Genomic DNA, 14138 nt, shown 5'->3' with positions numbered 1-14138 from the left:
CAGCTCCATGTCACAAGCCAAGAAAGATGACAAAATGGCTTCAGGATAATCGGATTGAGGTCCTCGACTGGCCTGGCAACAGTCCGGATCTAAATCCAATAGAAAACTGCTGGGCAAAGATGAAGAAAATCATGGCAGAGAAGAAGACACCCAATCTAGACAACCTCAAGACTGAACTGACAAATGTTTGGTGCAAAGAAATGTCCTTGGATTGCTTTAGAGATCTAAGTGATTCCACTTCAAAATGCATCCAACTGGTCCTGAAAAACAAAGGAAACATGATTTCATATTAATGAATGGCATTTCATGAACAAACATTGTGATATACTATAATTTCTGTGTTACACCTTGTGGGGGGAGGTCCTAAGTCAGTTTGCGGTAGCTGTAACAATAACACTGTGTTCTGTGCTTGATACTATGTCAATAAATTATAGTGACTGTGTGGGAGGAAGGTAGAGTCCTGGAGGATTGGAAGTCGGTTATAATTATTTCCTTGTACAAAGGAAAAGGGGAAAAAGAAGTGTGTGGTAATCATAGGGGCATTTGTCTTCTTAGTATAATAGGAAAAGTGTATGGTAGGATACTTATTGACAGAGTTAGAGAAAGAACAGAGATATTAGTTGGAGAAGAACAGGGAGGCTTTAGGAAGGGAAGAGGTTGTGTAGATCAGATGTTCATCTTAGATCTTTAGTGGAAAAGTTTCTAGAGAAGGGAAAGAAGTTGTATGCGGCTTTCATGGATTTGGAGAAAGCATATGACAGGGTGGATAAACAAGGATTGTGGAAAGTGTTAAGAATATATGGAGTAGATGGGAAGTTGTTGAATGCTGTGAAGAGTATGTACGATGGTGCGAAGGCTGCAGTGCGTGTGGATGGTGAACTAAGTGAATTTTTCTCTTTGAAAGTTGGTTTGAAACAGGGATGTGTCATGTCTCCATGGTTGTTCAATCTGTACATGGATGGGGTAATAAAAGAGGTACAAGGTAGGGTAGTGGATGTTGGAGTGGCCCTGGTGAGAGAGGATAGTGTTTGGAAACTCCCTGTACTGTTGTTTGCAGATGATACTGTGTTGTTGAGTGAAGACGAAGGGGAGCTGCAAGGCTTGGTGGATGAGTTTGAGAGAGTGTGTAAGAAACGGAATCTAAAGGTGAATGTAGGGAAGAGTAAAGTGATGGTCTTTGAGAGAGGTGAAGTCAGTGAATGTATAGCGAGGTTGGATGGTGAGGAATTGGAAAATGTGAGTATGTTTAAATACTTGGGTAGTGTGATAAGTAAGGATGGAGGTTTGGAGGGTGAAGTGCTTGAAAGGGTACAGCAGAGAAGAAAGGTTGCTGGTTCTTTGAAAGCAGTGATAAGAAACAGGGAAGTGAGCATGGAAGTGAAAAAGTTACTACATGACAGTATTGTGATACCAACTCTAACGTACGGAAGTGAAGCTTGGACGTTGTTGGAAGGTCACAAGTCAAGAGTGAGAGCAGTGGAAATGAGTTATTTAAGAGGAGCCTGTGGAGTCACATGGAGAGACAGGCTGACGAATGAGGATATAAAGGAGCGTTGTGGTGTGGATGTGGATGTGATAGGAAGCGTTATGAGGAACACACTGAGGTGGTTTGGCCATGTGGAGAGGATGGAGGGTGAAAGACTGATGAAGAGAGTGTATGTAAGTGAGGTGAAGGGGGGAAGAGGGAGGGGGAGGCTGAGGATGAGATGGAAGGATGGGGTGGAGAGGTATATGAGAGAGGGGGGTGTGAGTTGGGAGCAGGGCAGTGAAATGGCGGGGGACAGGGCGACTTGGAGGCGATTGGTTTGTGGCCACCCCAAACGGGATTGAGGCGTCTGGCAATAGATAGATAGATAGATAGACTGTGTATGTTGTTTTACAAGGCTGTGAACCTTTTTGAGGCTAGTTTTGGATCTGGGTTAGCATCAAATAGCCCCCAAAAGGGCAACGTTTGGAGGTCTTGTAGTGTTTCTCTTTGAACCCATATTATAACCAACTCGAACAACAATAGATCACTTAACAATAAGATTTTGGTTAATGTATCCATATCTTTCTATGAGACATACCTGTACTTTGGTGGGTGGTAACTACACAGCCAAATGATGCCTGGTGATCTAATGGATTAAGATTCTCCCATAACCACATAACCAAATGATGTCTGGTGGTTTAATGGGCTAAGATTCTCCTACTGAGTGGGTCACATAGAGGCTTATACAGAGTGTTAAAAAAGTATCCAGACATAGGAATTTAAAATATAAATAGCTAACCTGTTGAGCTAGGACACTAATCCCCCTTAAAGTAGACTCCTTCTGACTTGACACACGTAGTCCAGTGTTCATTCCGCTGCTTGAAACATTTTTCAAAGCCAGTTTTCAGTATCTCCTGCAAGTGCTGTGTCACATTCATCATGATTTCTTCTCTTATCTTAAGAACCCGTCAGTGGAGTTTTGAGCTTGGAGAATAAACAAAAGTTGCACAGAACCATGTCTGGTGAGTAGGGAGCCTGCCAGACCTAAGGGATGTTGTCTTTGACCAAAAATTCCTTAGTCAGTTGAGAAGAATGGGCAGGGGCGTTGTCATGGTGCAGCTTCCAACTTGCCGCTTTCCAAAGGTCTGGTCTCTTCCACCGAACTGCGTCATGAAGACGATGGATAACGTCAAGGTAGTAATGTTTGTTGACAGTCTGACCTTCTGGTGTGTGTTCATGACATACAACACTATGGTAGTCGAAGAAAACTGTCAACATGCATTTGACCTTGCGTTGGACCTGTTGTGCATTTTTGGCTGAGGCGACCCTGCATGCTTCCACTGGGATGACTGTGCTTTGGTTTCTGGGTCATACCTGTACATCCAAGTCTCACCAGCGATAACAGTCTTCAGAAAGTCTGGGTCGCGATTCGTGCACTCCAACACGTCTTGAGCAATGTTCATCTGCAGAGTTTCGTGTTCATGTGAAAGGAGCTTTGAAATGAAGTTGGCGGCAACTCTTTGCATCCCTAAGTCATCCATTAAAATTTTGTGCGTTCATCCATCGCTGATTTCAGTTTTGTTTACAATTTCTCTGACAGCCAGCTGATGATTTCCCATGACCAAATTTCAGTCTTTCTTCACAATTTCAGCACTCCTGCATGTTAATGGCCTCCCAGGACGTGGATCATTCTTGGCTGAGATTCAGCTGTTTTGGAAGCGATTGTACCTCCTCATTTTATTTGCATTGTCCTCAAAAGTTGATAGATCTTCCTGATATTTTCAACTTGGGTATCACCTAATTTTTGGCAAAATTCGATGCAGTAACATTGTTTGACTTTTTCGATCATCGTAGTAAGCACAAAAATGTGACGAATGTAAGGTGCATGGCTATGAACACAGCTGACTAACAGCCACTGAGTCACTCATGGCGGCTGGCATTAATCACGAATGTGCACAAAGGTCCTGCAGTGCAATACACAAAACCTTGCCCCCATCCTCCAACTGGTTGTTGAGAAAAAAATGAGGTCAGATACTCTCAGAGCAGACCCCATATGTGAGATTTTTTTTTTTTTTTCTTTTTTTCTTTTTAAGCCACTGATAAATAAAGCTGGTTGCATTCACCTGAAGTGTTGGAACTGTATAGCCTTCTCCCCTCTCTCTCTCTCTCTCTCACACACACACACACACACACACACACACACACACACACACACACACACACACACACACACTGAAAGGGAACCTCCTGGAATGGATGAGAGACTTTGAGAGACAGACAAATGAGGACAGTAATAAAGGATAAGATGTCTGGATGGAGGGAAGAAACAAGTGGAGTCCCACAGGGCTCTGTGTTGGTACCAGTAATGTTCCTGATATAAGTCAATGCTATGGTAGATGGAGTGAACAGTTATGCAAGTCTGTTTGCTGATGATGCAAAGATCATGAGGAAGGTAGAGGTTGAAGAGGATTGTAAAATGCTGCAGGAAGATATGGATAGGATACACGAATGGAGCCAGATGTGGGAAATGAAATTCAATGCAAAGAATTGTAAAATATTGGAAATGGTTAAAAGTACCAAGAGGCCATCATTGAATTATTTGATGGGCAATGAACCAATCACAAAAGCGAGAGAAGAGAAAGATTTGGGTGTGCTGGTCCAGGACAGTTTGTCACCTGAAAAACACATTAACAAGACAGTTAGAGAGACGTATAAACTCCTGACTAATATAAGAGTAGCTTTTCATTATATGGATGAGGAGATGATGAAAAAATTGATAGTTGCCATGATTCGCCCCAGGTTAGAATATGCAGCAGTAGTGTGGTTCCCACACAAAAAGAAAGATATAAACAAGATTGAGAGAATACAAAGAACAGCAACCAAGATGATCCCCAGTCTGTCAGATCTGTCGTACAGAGAGAGAGGCCGGAAAAGCTGGATTTGCCTTCCTTAGAAGAAAGGAGAAAGAGAGGCGACATGATTGCAGTGTTCGGGACCATGGTGGGAGTAGATAAAATTGACAAAGAAGATCTATTTTTATGGGATAACAGAGTAACAAGAGGACACGGGATGAAACTGAAGAAGCCAAGCTGCTTGAAGGATATCAAGAAATATAGTTTTTCTTATAGATGTATAGACCTGTGGAATAGCCTGGACAAAGAGATCGTCCAGTTTAAAAACTTAAACAAGTTTAAAGCTAAATTTGACATTGAGAAACGGAGACAGGACCCCACGAGTGTAGCTTATTTCCTGTATATCACAATTAGGTAAATACACACACACACACACACACTACACACACACTACACACACACTACACACACACACACACACACACACACACACACACACACACCTGCAAGCAGCATGGAGCATGTGATGTCCTTGTTAGTGCTTTTTTCAACTGTGCCTGCAAATCCCATATAAGTGGTCGATCTAACCTATGGCATAAGGAAGTATGATGTCTGACCATGTCATTGCTTTCTATGCTGTCATTTTACATATGCCGAAAGGAAGTGTACATTATATTACTAACATTATGAAGTTCAGTGTAGATATCCATCCCAGGAGAAGTGTTAATTTAAAAACATTGATACACATACAAACAGTATGATGAGCTTTGCACATTCATGCCTGCTTAATGGCCTGATGGTCTTTGGTGACTAAGCATCTGCTAATTAGCTGATAAACAAAAATAAAGTCTTCAGTTCATCACAAAGTGTGAATGAAGGCACTTTGAGTCATGTCTTTTTGTAAGAAAGATTGATTTACTTGTGTAGGAATTTTTATTAATGTATGTCTTACGTTGGTGGTCAGTGGGGGTGCACACCATCCACTCACTCAATGTAGTGCAGCTTTGGGTGCCTTCCCTTTCCTCTTGTCCATCCTGCCTTTTCTGTCTCTCTTTCCTTCATTCTTTCCACTTCCTTTTACCTGCAGATGACTTTACACTCCCACATCTGTCATTCTGTCCCCCATTCTTTCCCCTTCCTTGGTAGACATTATATAGGCACTAATATATATCTCATAACACAATGTACAGGATGTAGTATGTGCTGGAGACATACACAGCTTCTCACTAGGAATGTCAGTCCATATAATGTATATCCACAAGCTTGTTGCAAACCATCAAGAATTCTTAACATATGATGTATCTCAAGCAGTCTCTTTGTAGTCCAGGTGACCAAGAATTTCATGACGTATTCAAACACGTGGGGTAACCCTCTGGTTGGTTAGTCCATGTGAATGGAAATCTACCAGACACTACATCACACAACACCCTCTCCAAGCAGTATATAATGTTGGAGAGATTCCCTTCAGGTCAGAAGGGGTTGGAGAGAAGGCCCAATAACACGAGGATCAACTAGGTGGCTGTGCCTTCATGCTATGTTACACTGTAACTCATTATTCAATATAACTGTACAGTAAACTCCGTAACCCAAGGGTGCTCTAACTCACCATGCTGATACACAAAGGGGGAAAGTGAGAAAGAAATAGAGAGAGAGAGAGAGAGAGAGAGAGAGACCTACCTATTCAGTCTAGCCGACGACACACTGTGTAATAAGCAGCGACAAGTTCGAGCCATACTATGTCTAACAAGTTTAATCTACCAGTGCTCCAATGATCTACAACCGACCTCACAATCTCCCTACAAGTACCTACGACCAAGCTTTCAAGACCTTCTGCTTATGGGTGACTCTGCACTGAGTGGCAACCCAAATGGTTTCCTGTACACCAGGAAACCATTTACTATGCTGGGTGGTAACCATATAACCAGATTATCGCTCCTGGTGGTTTAATTGGTAATTAAGGCGCTTCAGTAGGATTGAGCCTGTGTAGGTTTATATACAAGGGGTAGTTGGGGTTTATTGCTCTTGCAGTGCCACTCAGGGATGAGTGAGGCTGGTCACTGTCATCTTAAATGTCAGGACCAACTTGCGTAACCCCAGGCTCCTCCATTCGTCATGGGACAGCATAGGATTGGATGATGGATGGCTGGATGACCTAATTCTAAAGTCATGGTCTGACTTCTGGTGAGATCCTGCTTACTGCCATGGAAACTGGCCAACATTTCAGCTCATGTTCACCTCTCCACTCATTCTATTACATGTGCTTTATTACTACAAATTCTGTCCTTATCTACATTGGAGAAAGTTATGTCAGTGTGTTTTCATCTTGTAAATAGTTATCTGTATTTTATTACATAAAATACAAGGATGGTGGATGGCTTCAATCCAACCATAGGTAACTTGCAGAGTAAATTTTTACTCCATGAGTGATATTTTGCAGTTTTAGTTTTCATGACTTTTGGGGACCTAACCTCCTTGAATTTTAACATACTGTATTACTGTGCTGAAAGGTCCTGAACAGAATAACAGGACATTTGATAAGCAGATGTTGAATTGAATGGTTAACTAAGGTCTAAAGTGCAAGAAACACATTCGGATAGCAAGATGAGAACCAGACAGACGCACCAGTATGCAGAGTTATTGAATGTTTGTTTTCACAGCACCGCCAGCCATGCCATCCATCCCTGGCATGCCTGTTACTACCCCGATCAACTTACCTGGCATGCCTCCCATCACAGGTCAGTCTGCATTTCAGCACTGCTTACATTATCCCTTGTAAGGTAACCCTACAACTCCATAACATGTCAGATAACCCAGAGTCTGCCAGACCCCAGTCTTTAGAAAATCACCAAAAATACAACACATTTATTCAAACAATCACTTGTACACAATTTCTGCAGTCCTTTTCCTTCAATTTGGTGCAAAATGCATGAAAAGACAAGTGATGAAATATTGTAAGGAAACTAAAAACATTGACAAATTTTATACCCTCTGAAATTAGTCGCTGCCATACCAAAACTGATATGTTCCACCAGTTCTCTGTCAGTGCTTGCTATAGACCAGTGGCCAATGTATCTTTAAGAAGAAAGAGAAACACATGTCATAATAAATAATTTTTGGTATGGAAGATATAGGCTACATGCGGAATAAAAAATCACAGGTTAGGTAACCTGGGGTCCACTGGACCCCAAAAGCCCTTTAGCACGAAAATAGAGCCAGATCCCGAACTGACCCCATCACCTCCCTAAACTAGTCTACTAGTCTGGAAGATAGAGGGAAAACCAGATCCCAAGACCTTATAATAATATATGAAAAACACTAAGAAAAATAGCATGGGGTCCTATAGACCCCAGGTTACCATAGGAGGGTTAAGGCCACTGAATAATTGATATTCCTGTTTATGGTATATCATTTCTATCCTCCACTTATCAGGTGAACCTCCTGACTGGATACAAAGTCTCTGTTTTCCTTTAAAGTTGCATATGCTGTGTGATATGTAGTTTATACAGTTTTTGGAATAATTTTGAGTGTCTCTCTCAGCTTCTTAAGGCTTTCTAAGAAAGTCCAGCACTTTTTCACATGACTTTTTGCTTTGCAATATATATGTTTATTTCGGGAAAGATATTTCATTATTGACTAATGTGTTACTTTCCAGTAAGTGCCACTCTACCAGCAGAGTCTTTCCAAGGAATCTCCAGCTCTCCCCAGCCCTCAACACAGCCTCAGCCTGTTCAGTAGCTGCAACACCACACTTCAGCTGCGCTTACTGATTAATTTTTTTAAAGTACTATCTAACTTAGCAGAACACAAGTGCAGAGCAACAAAGGGCAGTTTACCATTACAGGTTAAGTATATACTGTAAGCATTTTATCAGTGGAGTAGAGACTGAGATGTAAATTTTAAACTCTGTGGCAGGCCTTTGACCTCACTGTTAAACCTACACATTCCACTCTTTACTGCATTCATCTCCCATTTTGTCATTCATCTTTGTACTTAATGCTGGGCAAGTTGAACTGTTACACACATGGTCAGTGCAGTAAAACCTTTTGTGACGATATTGTTTTTATGAGTATTTACTAACGCTGGATATGTTGTGGTTCTCCAGGGTATACATTCATACTAGCTTGGTACTGTATATTTTTTTATCTTGGCTTATTAATATATCATCTAATAACTGGAAAAGTACAGTAGCTCCCCGAGATACTTGGCTGATGTGTTAACCTTACTTTCCCTGTATCCTGAATCTGCACATCTTGGTCCCTTGAACCCATATACTAAAGCTGTTGTGTTAGTCATTTCTTGAGGCTGATCCCCATTTTTCCCATTGAAAACCATATATTGTACTGTGTAGCACCAGCATGGCTACTGATGTGCTTTCAAGAGACATGCCGTAAAGTGGGATTGTGTCATCTGTTTACTTAGCTTTTGTGATTCTCTTTATTATTACCACCCACAAAATATCCAAAAATTCCCCATATATATGCAAATTTTCTCATGATCAGCGCAGATGATGTGAATGCCAGGAAAACATAATTAATTGAGCAGCCACATTCAGTCCAAGTTGGGTGGACCTTCTCCATTTTTTATTAGAATGATCAGAATACAGGTACCTTACACCCTCGGTATAATGAACTTATTGGTACCAGACTCTCAACATTAAAGCCGAACACTGTGCCGTTAGGTAATTTCCCAGTTGTGGCTTTTACCGAACAAAGATCGGTAAATGTAGAGCATCATTCAGCTGTGTAATCATACAGAATACTACCACTACTACTACTACTACTAATAATAATAATAATCATCTGGCCTTTTGTTTCTCAAAAGCGCCAGTTCTTCCTTTGGGAATTCACTAGCGCTCAGCACATATACATTATTTTTACAGTTACGAGAATTGTTACATTTCTTGTATATAATACAAGCTACATCATATATACATGAAAGTGGCAATAATTAAACCCTATAATAATCCGTCTTAATACCTCTCTCCAGGTCATAGTATTTTGAAAAAAGAAAGGCATTCAGCTGTCTCTTAAAGGATTCAGCAGTAGAGAGTTGTCTTATGGAAAATGGCAATGTGTTATATAATCTAGGGGCTCTATACACAAAAGAACGATCAGAGAAAGATGACTGGTGAATGGCTCCTGGCTCGTCAAGACGCAAGGAATCATCTTCACTACGTAACATCACACTCAGGCGTGCCGATGGGAGTTTTAACAATTCAGCAAGATACTTTGGTCCACCAAGCTTAAGAACCTTGAATGTAATAAGACACAGTTTGAATTCAATTCTAGCCTTTACTGGTAACCAATGCAACTCAATCAGAAGTGGGGTAGTTGAGGTTCTTGAGGGGAGACCAAAGATAAGCTGTGCTGCCCTGTTCAACACAGACTGAACTTTTGTTAGTATATTATTTGGAAGACCAACCCACAGTGAATTACAATTATCAACACGAGACAAGACCACTGCATGGACCAGTGTTAAGAGGCACCGTCTATTCGGGAATTTTCTCACAGAGTACAGATTTCTGATATGCAAGTTACACCCTCTTAATATGTTCTTTGTAATTTAACTTATAATTAAAATAAACACCCAGATTTCGAACAGAACTGACTGGATGAAGCTGTGACATGCCACTGTTTAAAGCCAGGGCATTGTCAGTGTCATCACCCCTTCTGTGTCCTCTGATGATGATCTCAGTTTTACCATCATTCAGCTTAAGTTTCCTCTTAGCCATTCAAATCTTAATATCAGACATTAGAGATTCAAACTTTGTCTTAGTATCATTGATATCTGACATCTTAACATAGAGCTGTGTGTCATCAGCATGAAAATGATAGGACACATCATGAGCATCAAGTAGAGACGATAAACTACTTGTGTAGAAAGTAAATAGAATTGGACCCAAAACTGATCCTTGAGGGACTCCAAATAGAAGAGGAGCATAATCAGAGCTAGTGTAATCAACAACCACTCTCTGAGATCTGTCCGACAGATACGACATAAGGAGCAAAAGAGCATTATCACGAATGCCTTAAAAATACAGATCTTCCAACACTAGTTTATAATCTACTGTATCAAACGCTGCAGACAGATCCAGCAGAACTAGGAGAGAGGACATCCCACTACAAGTGTTTGCCACCAAGTCACTCTGAATCCTTGTTAGTGCAGTTTCAGTTGAATGGTATTTTTTGTATGCTGATTGAACAACAGGATCTCTCTGTTGTGTTCCAGTAGTGGTACGAGTTGATCGAGTATGGCCCTCTCAATAATTTTGGATAAAAAAGACAGGTTAGAGAGGGGACAATAATTTGTCAAGGTCAAGTTTCTTAATTAGGGGCCTAAGCAAAGCATGTTTCTCAGACTGCACAAAATTACAGTACCCTCGCGTCCAACACGCGTTTGTCCAGCACAATTCGTGTCCAGCACAGAGAGCAAAAAATTAGTATGATTTAATACGATTTCCTGTAAAACGGGTGCGAAAGCATAACACTGACGGAGCTCCGAGAAGTGGGCGAAATCCGCAGAGTTCGCCTCTAGCACGATCACCCCTGGTCCAACATGGTCATACTGGACATTCCCGTGATGCTGAGAACCAATCAAAACTTCCGATCAAGTAGCCTCCCCCGCCCGCTATCATGACGTGATGTCGCCCAATGAAAAACGCTTCTGTTCTCACGTGATGTTTTGTTTAAATTTCTCCCGCCACAGCGCCACTCAGTCGCATAATTCGTATTGGACGGTGCTTTTTTCTCGCTGCATTTTCTGCCCTTGCTACTGCATTTTGCCTTGCTCACGATGCCTAGGAAGCCTTCTAAGAACCCCAAGAAGCGGCGGCACCTCCCTCAGGCCACCAGGCTAGAATTCATCGAGAGGCAGAAGAAATGGGAGAGGAATTTCAAAGGATTTATGAGGGAGGTTGAGGAGGAGCAGCAGCCATTACCCACTAGTGACGCCAGCACCCATCCTCCAGGGACCCAGTAGGACTACCTACAGTCTCGGATATCACCTTCCATTCCCAGCAAGCCCACCAACACTATCCTAAAAGGTTAGTTATCATTCATAGTACAGTACCACTTATTATAATTACAGTAGTACCAATATATGTATAGGTATATGGTAGGTATTTAGGGTGACTTTTCGTAGGGTTGCTGACATAATTCATTTTTCCCCATAAGCTCTGTTGTTTGTCCAAGACGTTTTTGGTCCAACACGGGACCCATGCATGACAATATTACCGTGTTGGATGCAAGGATACTGTACTTTCTAAGAAGCATCTGTTTATTATGTTGCAGATAAATTCTGCAGCATGCTCATACACTTCAGGCAGTTGTGACATGTTACATGGATTGAGTGAGCAAAATGTTTTATTAAGTTCTCTAATGTAACACTTGACTTTGTTTACATCCAGCAGATGAAATGTTGAAAGCAAATGATCCCCGGTGCATGGCTGGAAGTCAACTGAGTATGCTTCACTAGGAGAACTGTCTAAATCACTTCTTATGCGAGATATCTTACTTGTAGAAAATGAAGCAAAATCAGAAGCCAATTGGGCATCAGATGCAGAAGTTGGTTTAACAGTTACATTCCTCCGACCGACCAAGTTGTTCACAACTGCAGACAATTTTTTTTTTTTATGACCACCACATGAATCAACTTTATTTTGATAATACCTAGCCTTTTGGGCTTTTACAGTGTGAACGACTGCTCTTCTCGCAAAAACATAAAGCAAATGAGTTACTTCCGTCTGCTGCAAGCACCACTCTCCTTCTGCCCTTCTACGTTGTCTACGCAAAGAATTAATGGATGGACCATACCATGGAGAATTATCATGTACAGTGATTGTTTTTACTACCTCAGGACAATAATGGTCAAAAATTGACCCAAGCTCATTGTTGTAAATATCAATCAATTCATCAGAAGAAAGATTTGAAGAATCAGTGTAGTTTAAACGCTGATCAATTTCAAGACACATCAGCTGGCGGTCAACATTTCTGTAATTTCTGAACCTGATTACCTTTTTATATGAAGGGGATTTTGGGACATCAAAACTAAGAGTGATCAGAGCATGATCAGAGATGAGGGGGTCAAATGAGTCAACCTCCACATCTGATATGTGCGTGCAGCCAACAGGGGACAAGATCAAGTCAAGGGCATGTCCTGAGACATGAGTTGGATTATTCACATGATTGAAAAAATTAGTTCTGGGTGATCAGCTCAAGGAATTCTGAAGAAAACAGTGTCAACCCAATAATTGAAATCACCACAAACAAGAAGTCCTCCAGGTTTAAGAGAAAACCCTTCAAGAAACTGCCCAAACTCCTCCATAAAACCTCAATCTGTGTCTGGATGACCTGGTCGATAGACAGTTGCAATTCTAGTGGTATTCTGATGTAAATTTATTAATACTTCCATATATTCAAATGAAGATGGGGTCAGGTCTGAGTCAATGAGAGAAACGTTTGCAAGTGCTGCCGAGTAGATGAGTGCTACGCCTCCTCCCGGATAGTCAGCAGCAGGCCTGGGAATAGTGATAATAGAATGTGTCTTAGGCAAAGCATTACGAATAATGTCAATATCAGACTCATACCACCAGGTTTCAGTCAAGCACAAAATGTCAACCTCGTGCTGATTTAGAGTTTCATTAATATAGTCTATCTTATTATGGATGGAATGATTATTTAAAAGACCCATCCTTAACGGGTTGAAGAGGGACGTAGTCAGTTTTTTGAATGGTCAAAATTGGTGTTTTCAATCAATCTATTCCTATGAGAAATCATAATTGGACAGTCTCTACTTGATGCAAAATGGGCAACTGACTGTGAATTTGAATTAGCATCTTGATGTCTTAAAGAAGAGCAGTTGATGCATTTGGGAGAATTTCTGTTACTACAATCCTTAGATTTATGGGCTCCAGCACAAAAGACACATTTAGGTTCATGATTTTTCCTAGAACATCTCTCAAATGTATGGCCAAAGCCTTGACAGTGATGACATGCAGCTAGGTCTAAATGACTCTTTTTCTTAATAAATGCTCTATGTATGGCTCCTCTTACAGTGCTGGTCATCTACTGATGCAGCATTTTAGGGGATGTGGAGTAGTGTGTGTGTGTGTGTGTGTGTGTGTGTGTGTGTGTGTGTGTGTGTGTGTGTGTGTGTGTGTGTGTGTGTGTGTGTGTGTGTGTGTGTGTGTGTGTGTGTGTGTTTACCTATATGTATTTACCTATTTATAGTATACAGGAATTGACCAATGCTCGTGTTGTCCTGTCTCCATATCCACATTTATGTAGTCTACGTTTACACACATGAATGTTTTTCTCCTACATCACCTTTTCGTCTAAGTTGTTCCAAATACTTATGTATTTACCTAATATACCTAATTGTGATATACACGAAATGTGCTATGCTCGTGGGTTCCCGTCGCTGTTTCTCAGTAAGTCAAATTTAGCTTTAAACTCGTTTAAGTTTTTAGACTGGACGATCTCTTTGTCCAGGATATCCCATAAGTCTATACTTCTGTAAGGAAAGCTATATTTCTTGATATCCTTCAAGCAGCTTGATTTTTAACATTTCATTCCGTGTCCTCTTGTTGCTCTCTTATCCCATAAAAACAGATCTTCTCGGTCAATTTTATCTACTCCCACCATGGTCCTGAACACTGCAGTCATGTCTCCCCCTCTTTCTCCTTTCCTCTAAGGAAGGCAAATACAGCTTTTCCAGCCTCTCTCTGTATGACAGATCTGCCAGACAGGGGACCATCTTGGTTGCTGTTCTTTGTATTCTCTCAATCTTGTTTATATCTTTCTTTTTGTGTGGGGACCACA

At 41.1% G+C, this 14138-nt stretch overlaps 1 protein-coding gene across 1 annotated transcript in view; it reads left to right on the top strand.

Moving 5' to 3' along the window:
* Grasp65 (Golgi reassembly-stacking protein 2) overlaps positions 1-8055 on the top strand; it is a 133650-nt gene extending 125595 nt beyond the window's left edge. The window contains exons 8-9 of the mRNA XM_080282379.1: positions 6978-7055; positions 7973-8055. Of these exons, the coding sequence (XP_080138505.1) occupies positions 6978-7055; positions 7973-8055 (161 nt within the window). The remainder of the gene's footprint in view (positions 1-6977; positions 7056-7972) is intronic.
* The last annotated feature ends 6083 nt before the right edge of the window (positions 8056-14138 follow it).

The sequence above is a fragment of the Coenobita brevimanus genome, chromosome 93 (assembly GCF_032717465.1).
Source record: "Coenobita brevimanus isolate Jiangsu-jjx chromosome 93, ASM3271746v2, whole genome shotgun sequence".
Lineage (NCBI taxonomy): Eukaryota > Metazoa > Arthropoda > Malacostraca > Decapoda > Coenobitidae > Coenobita > Coenobita brevimanus.
The sequence above is the reverse complement of the archived record's forward strand: the minus strand, read 5'-3'. Positions and strand labels throughout refer to the sequence as shown.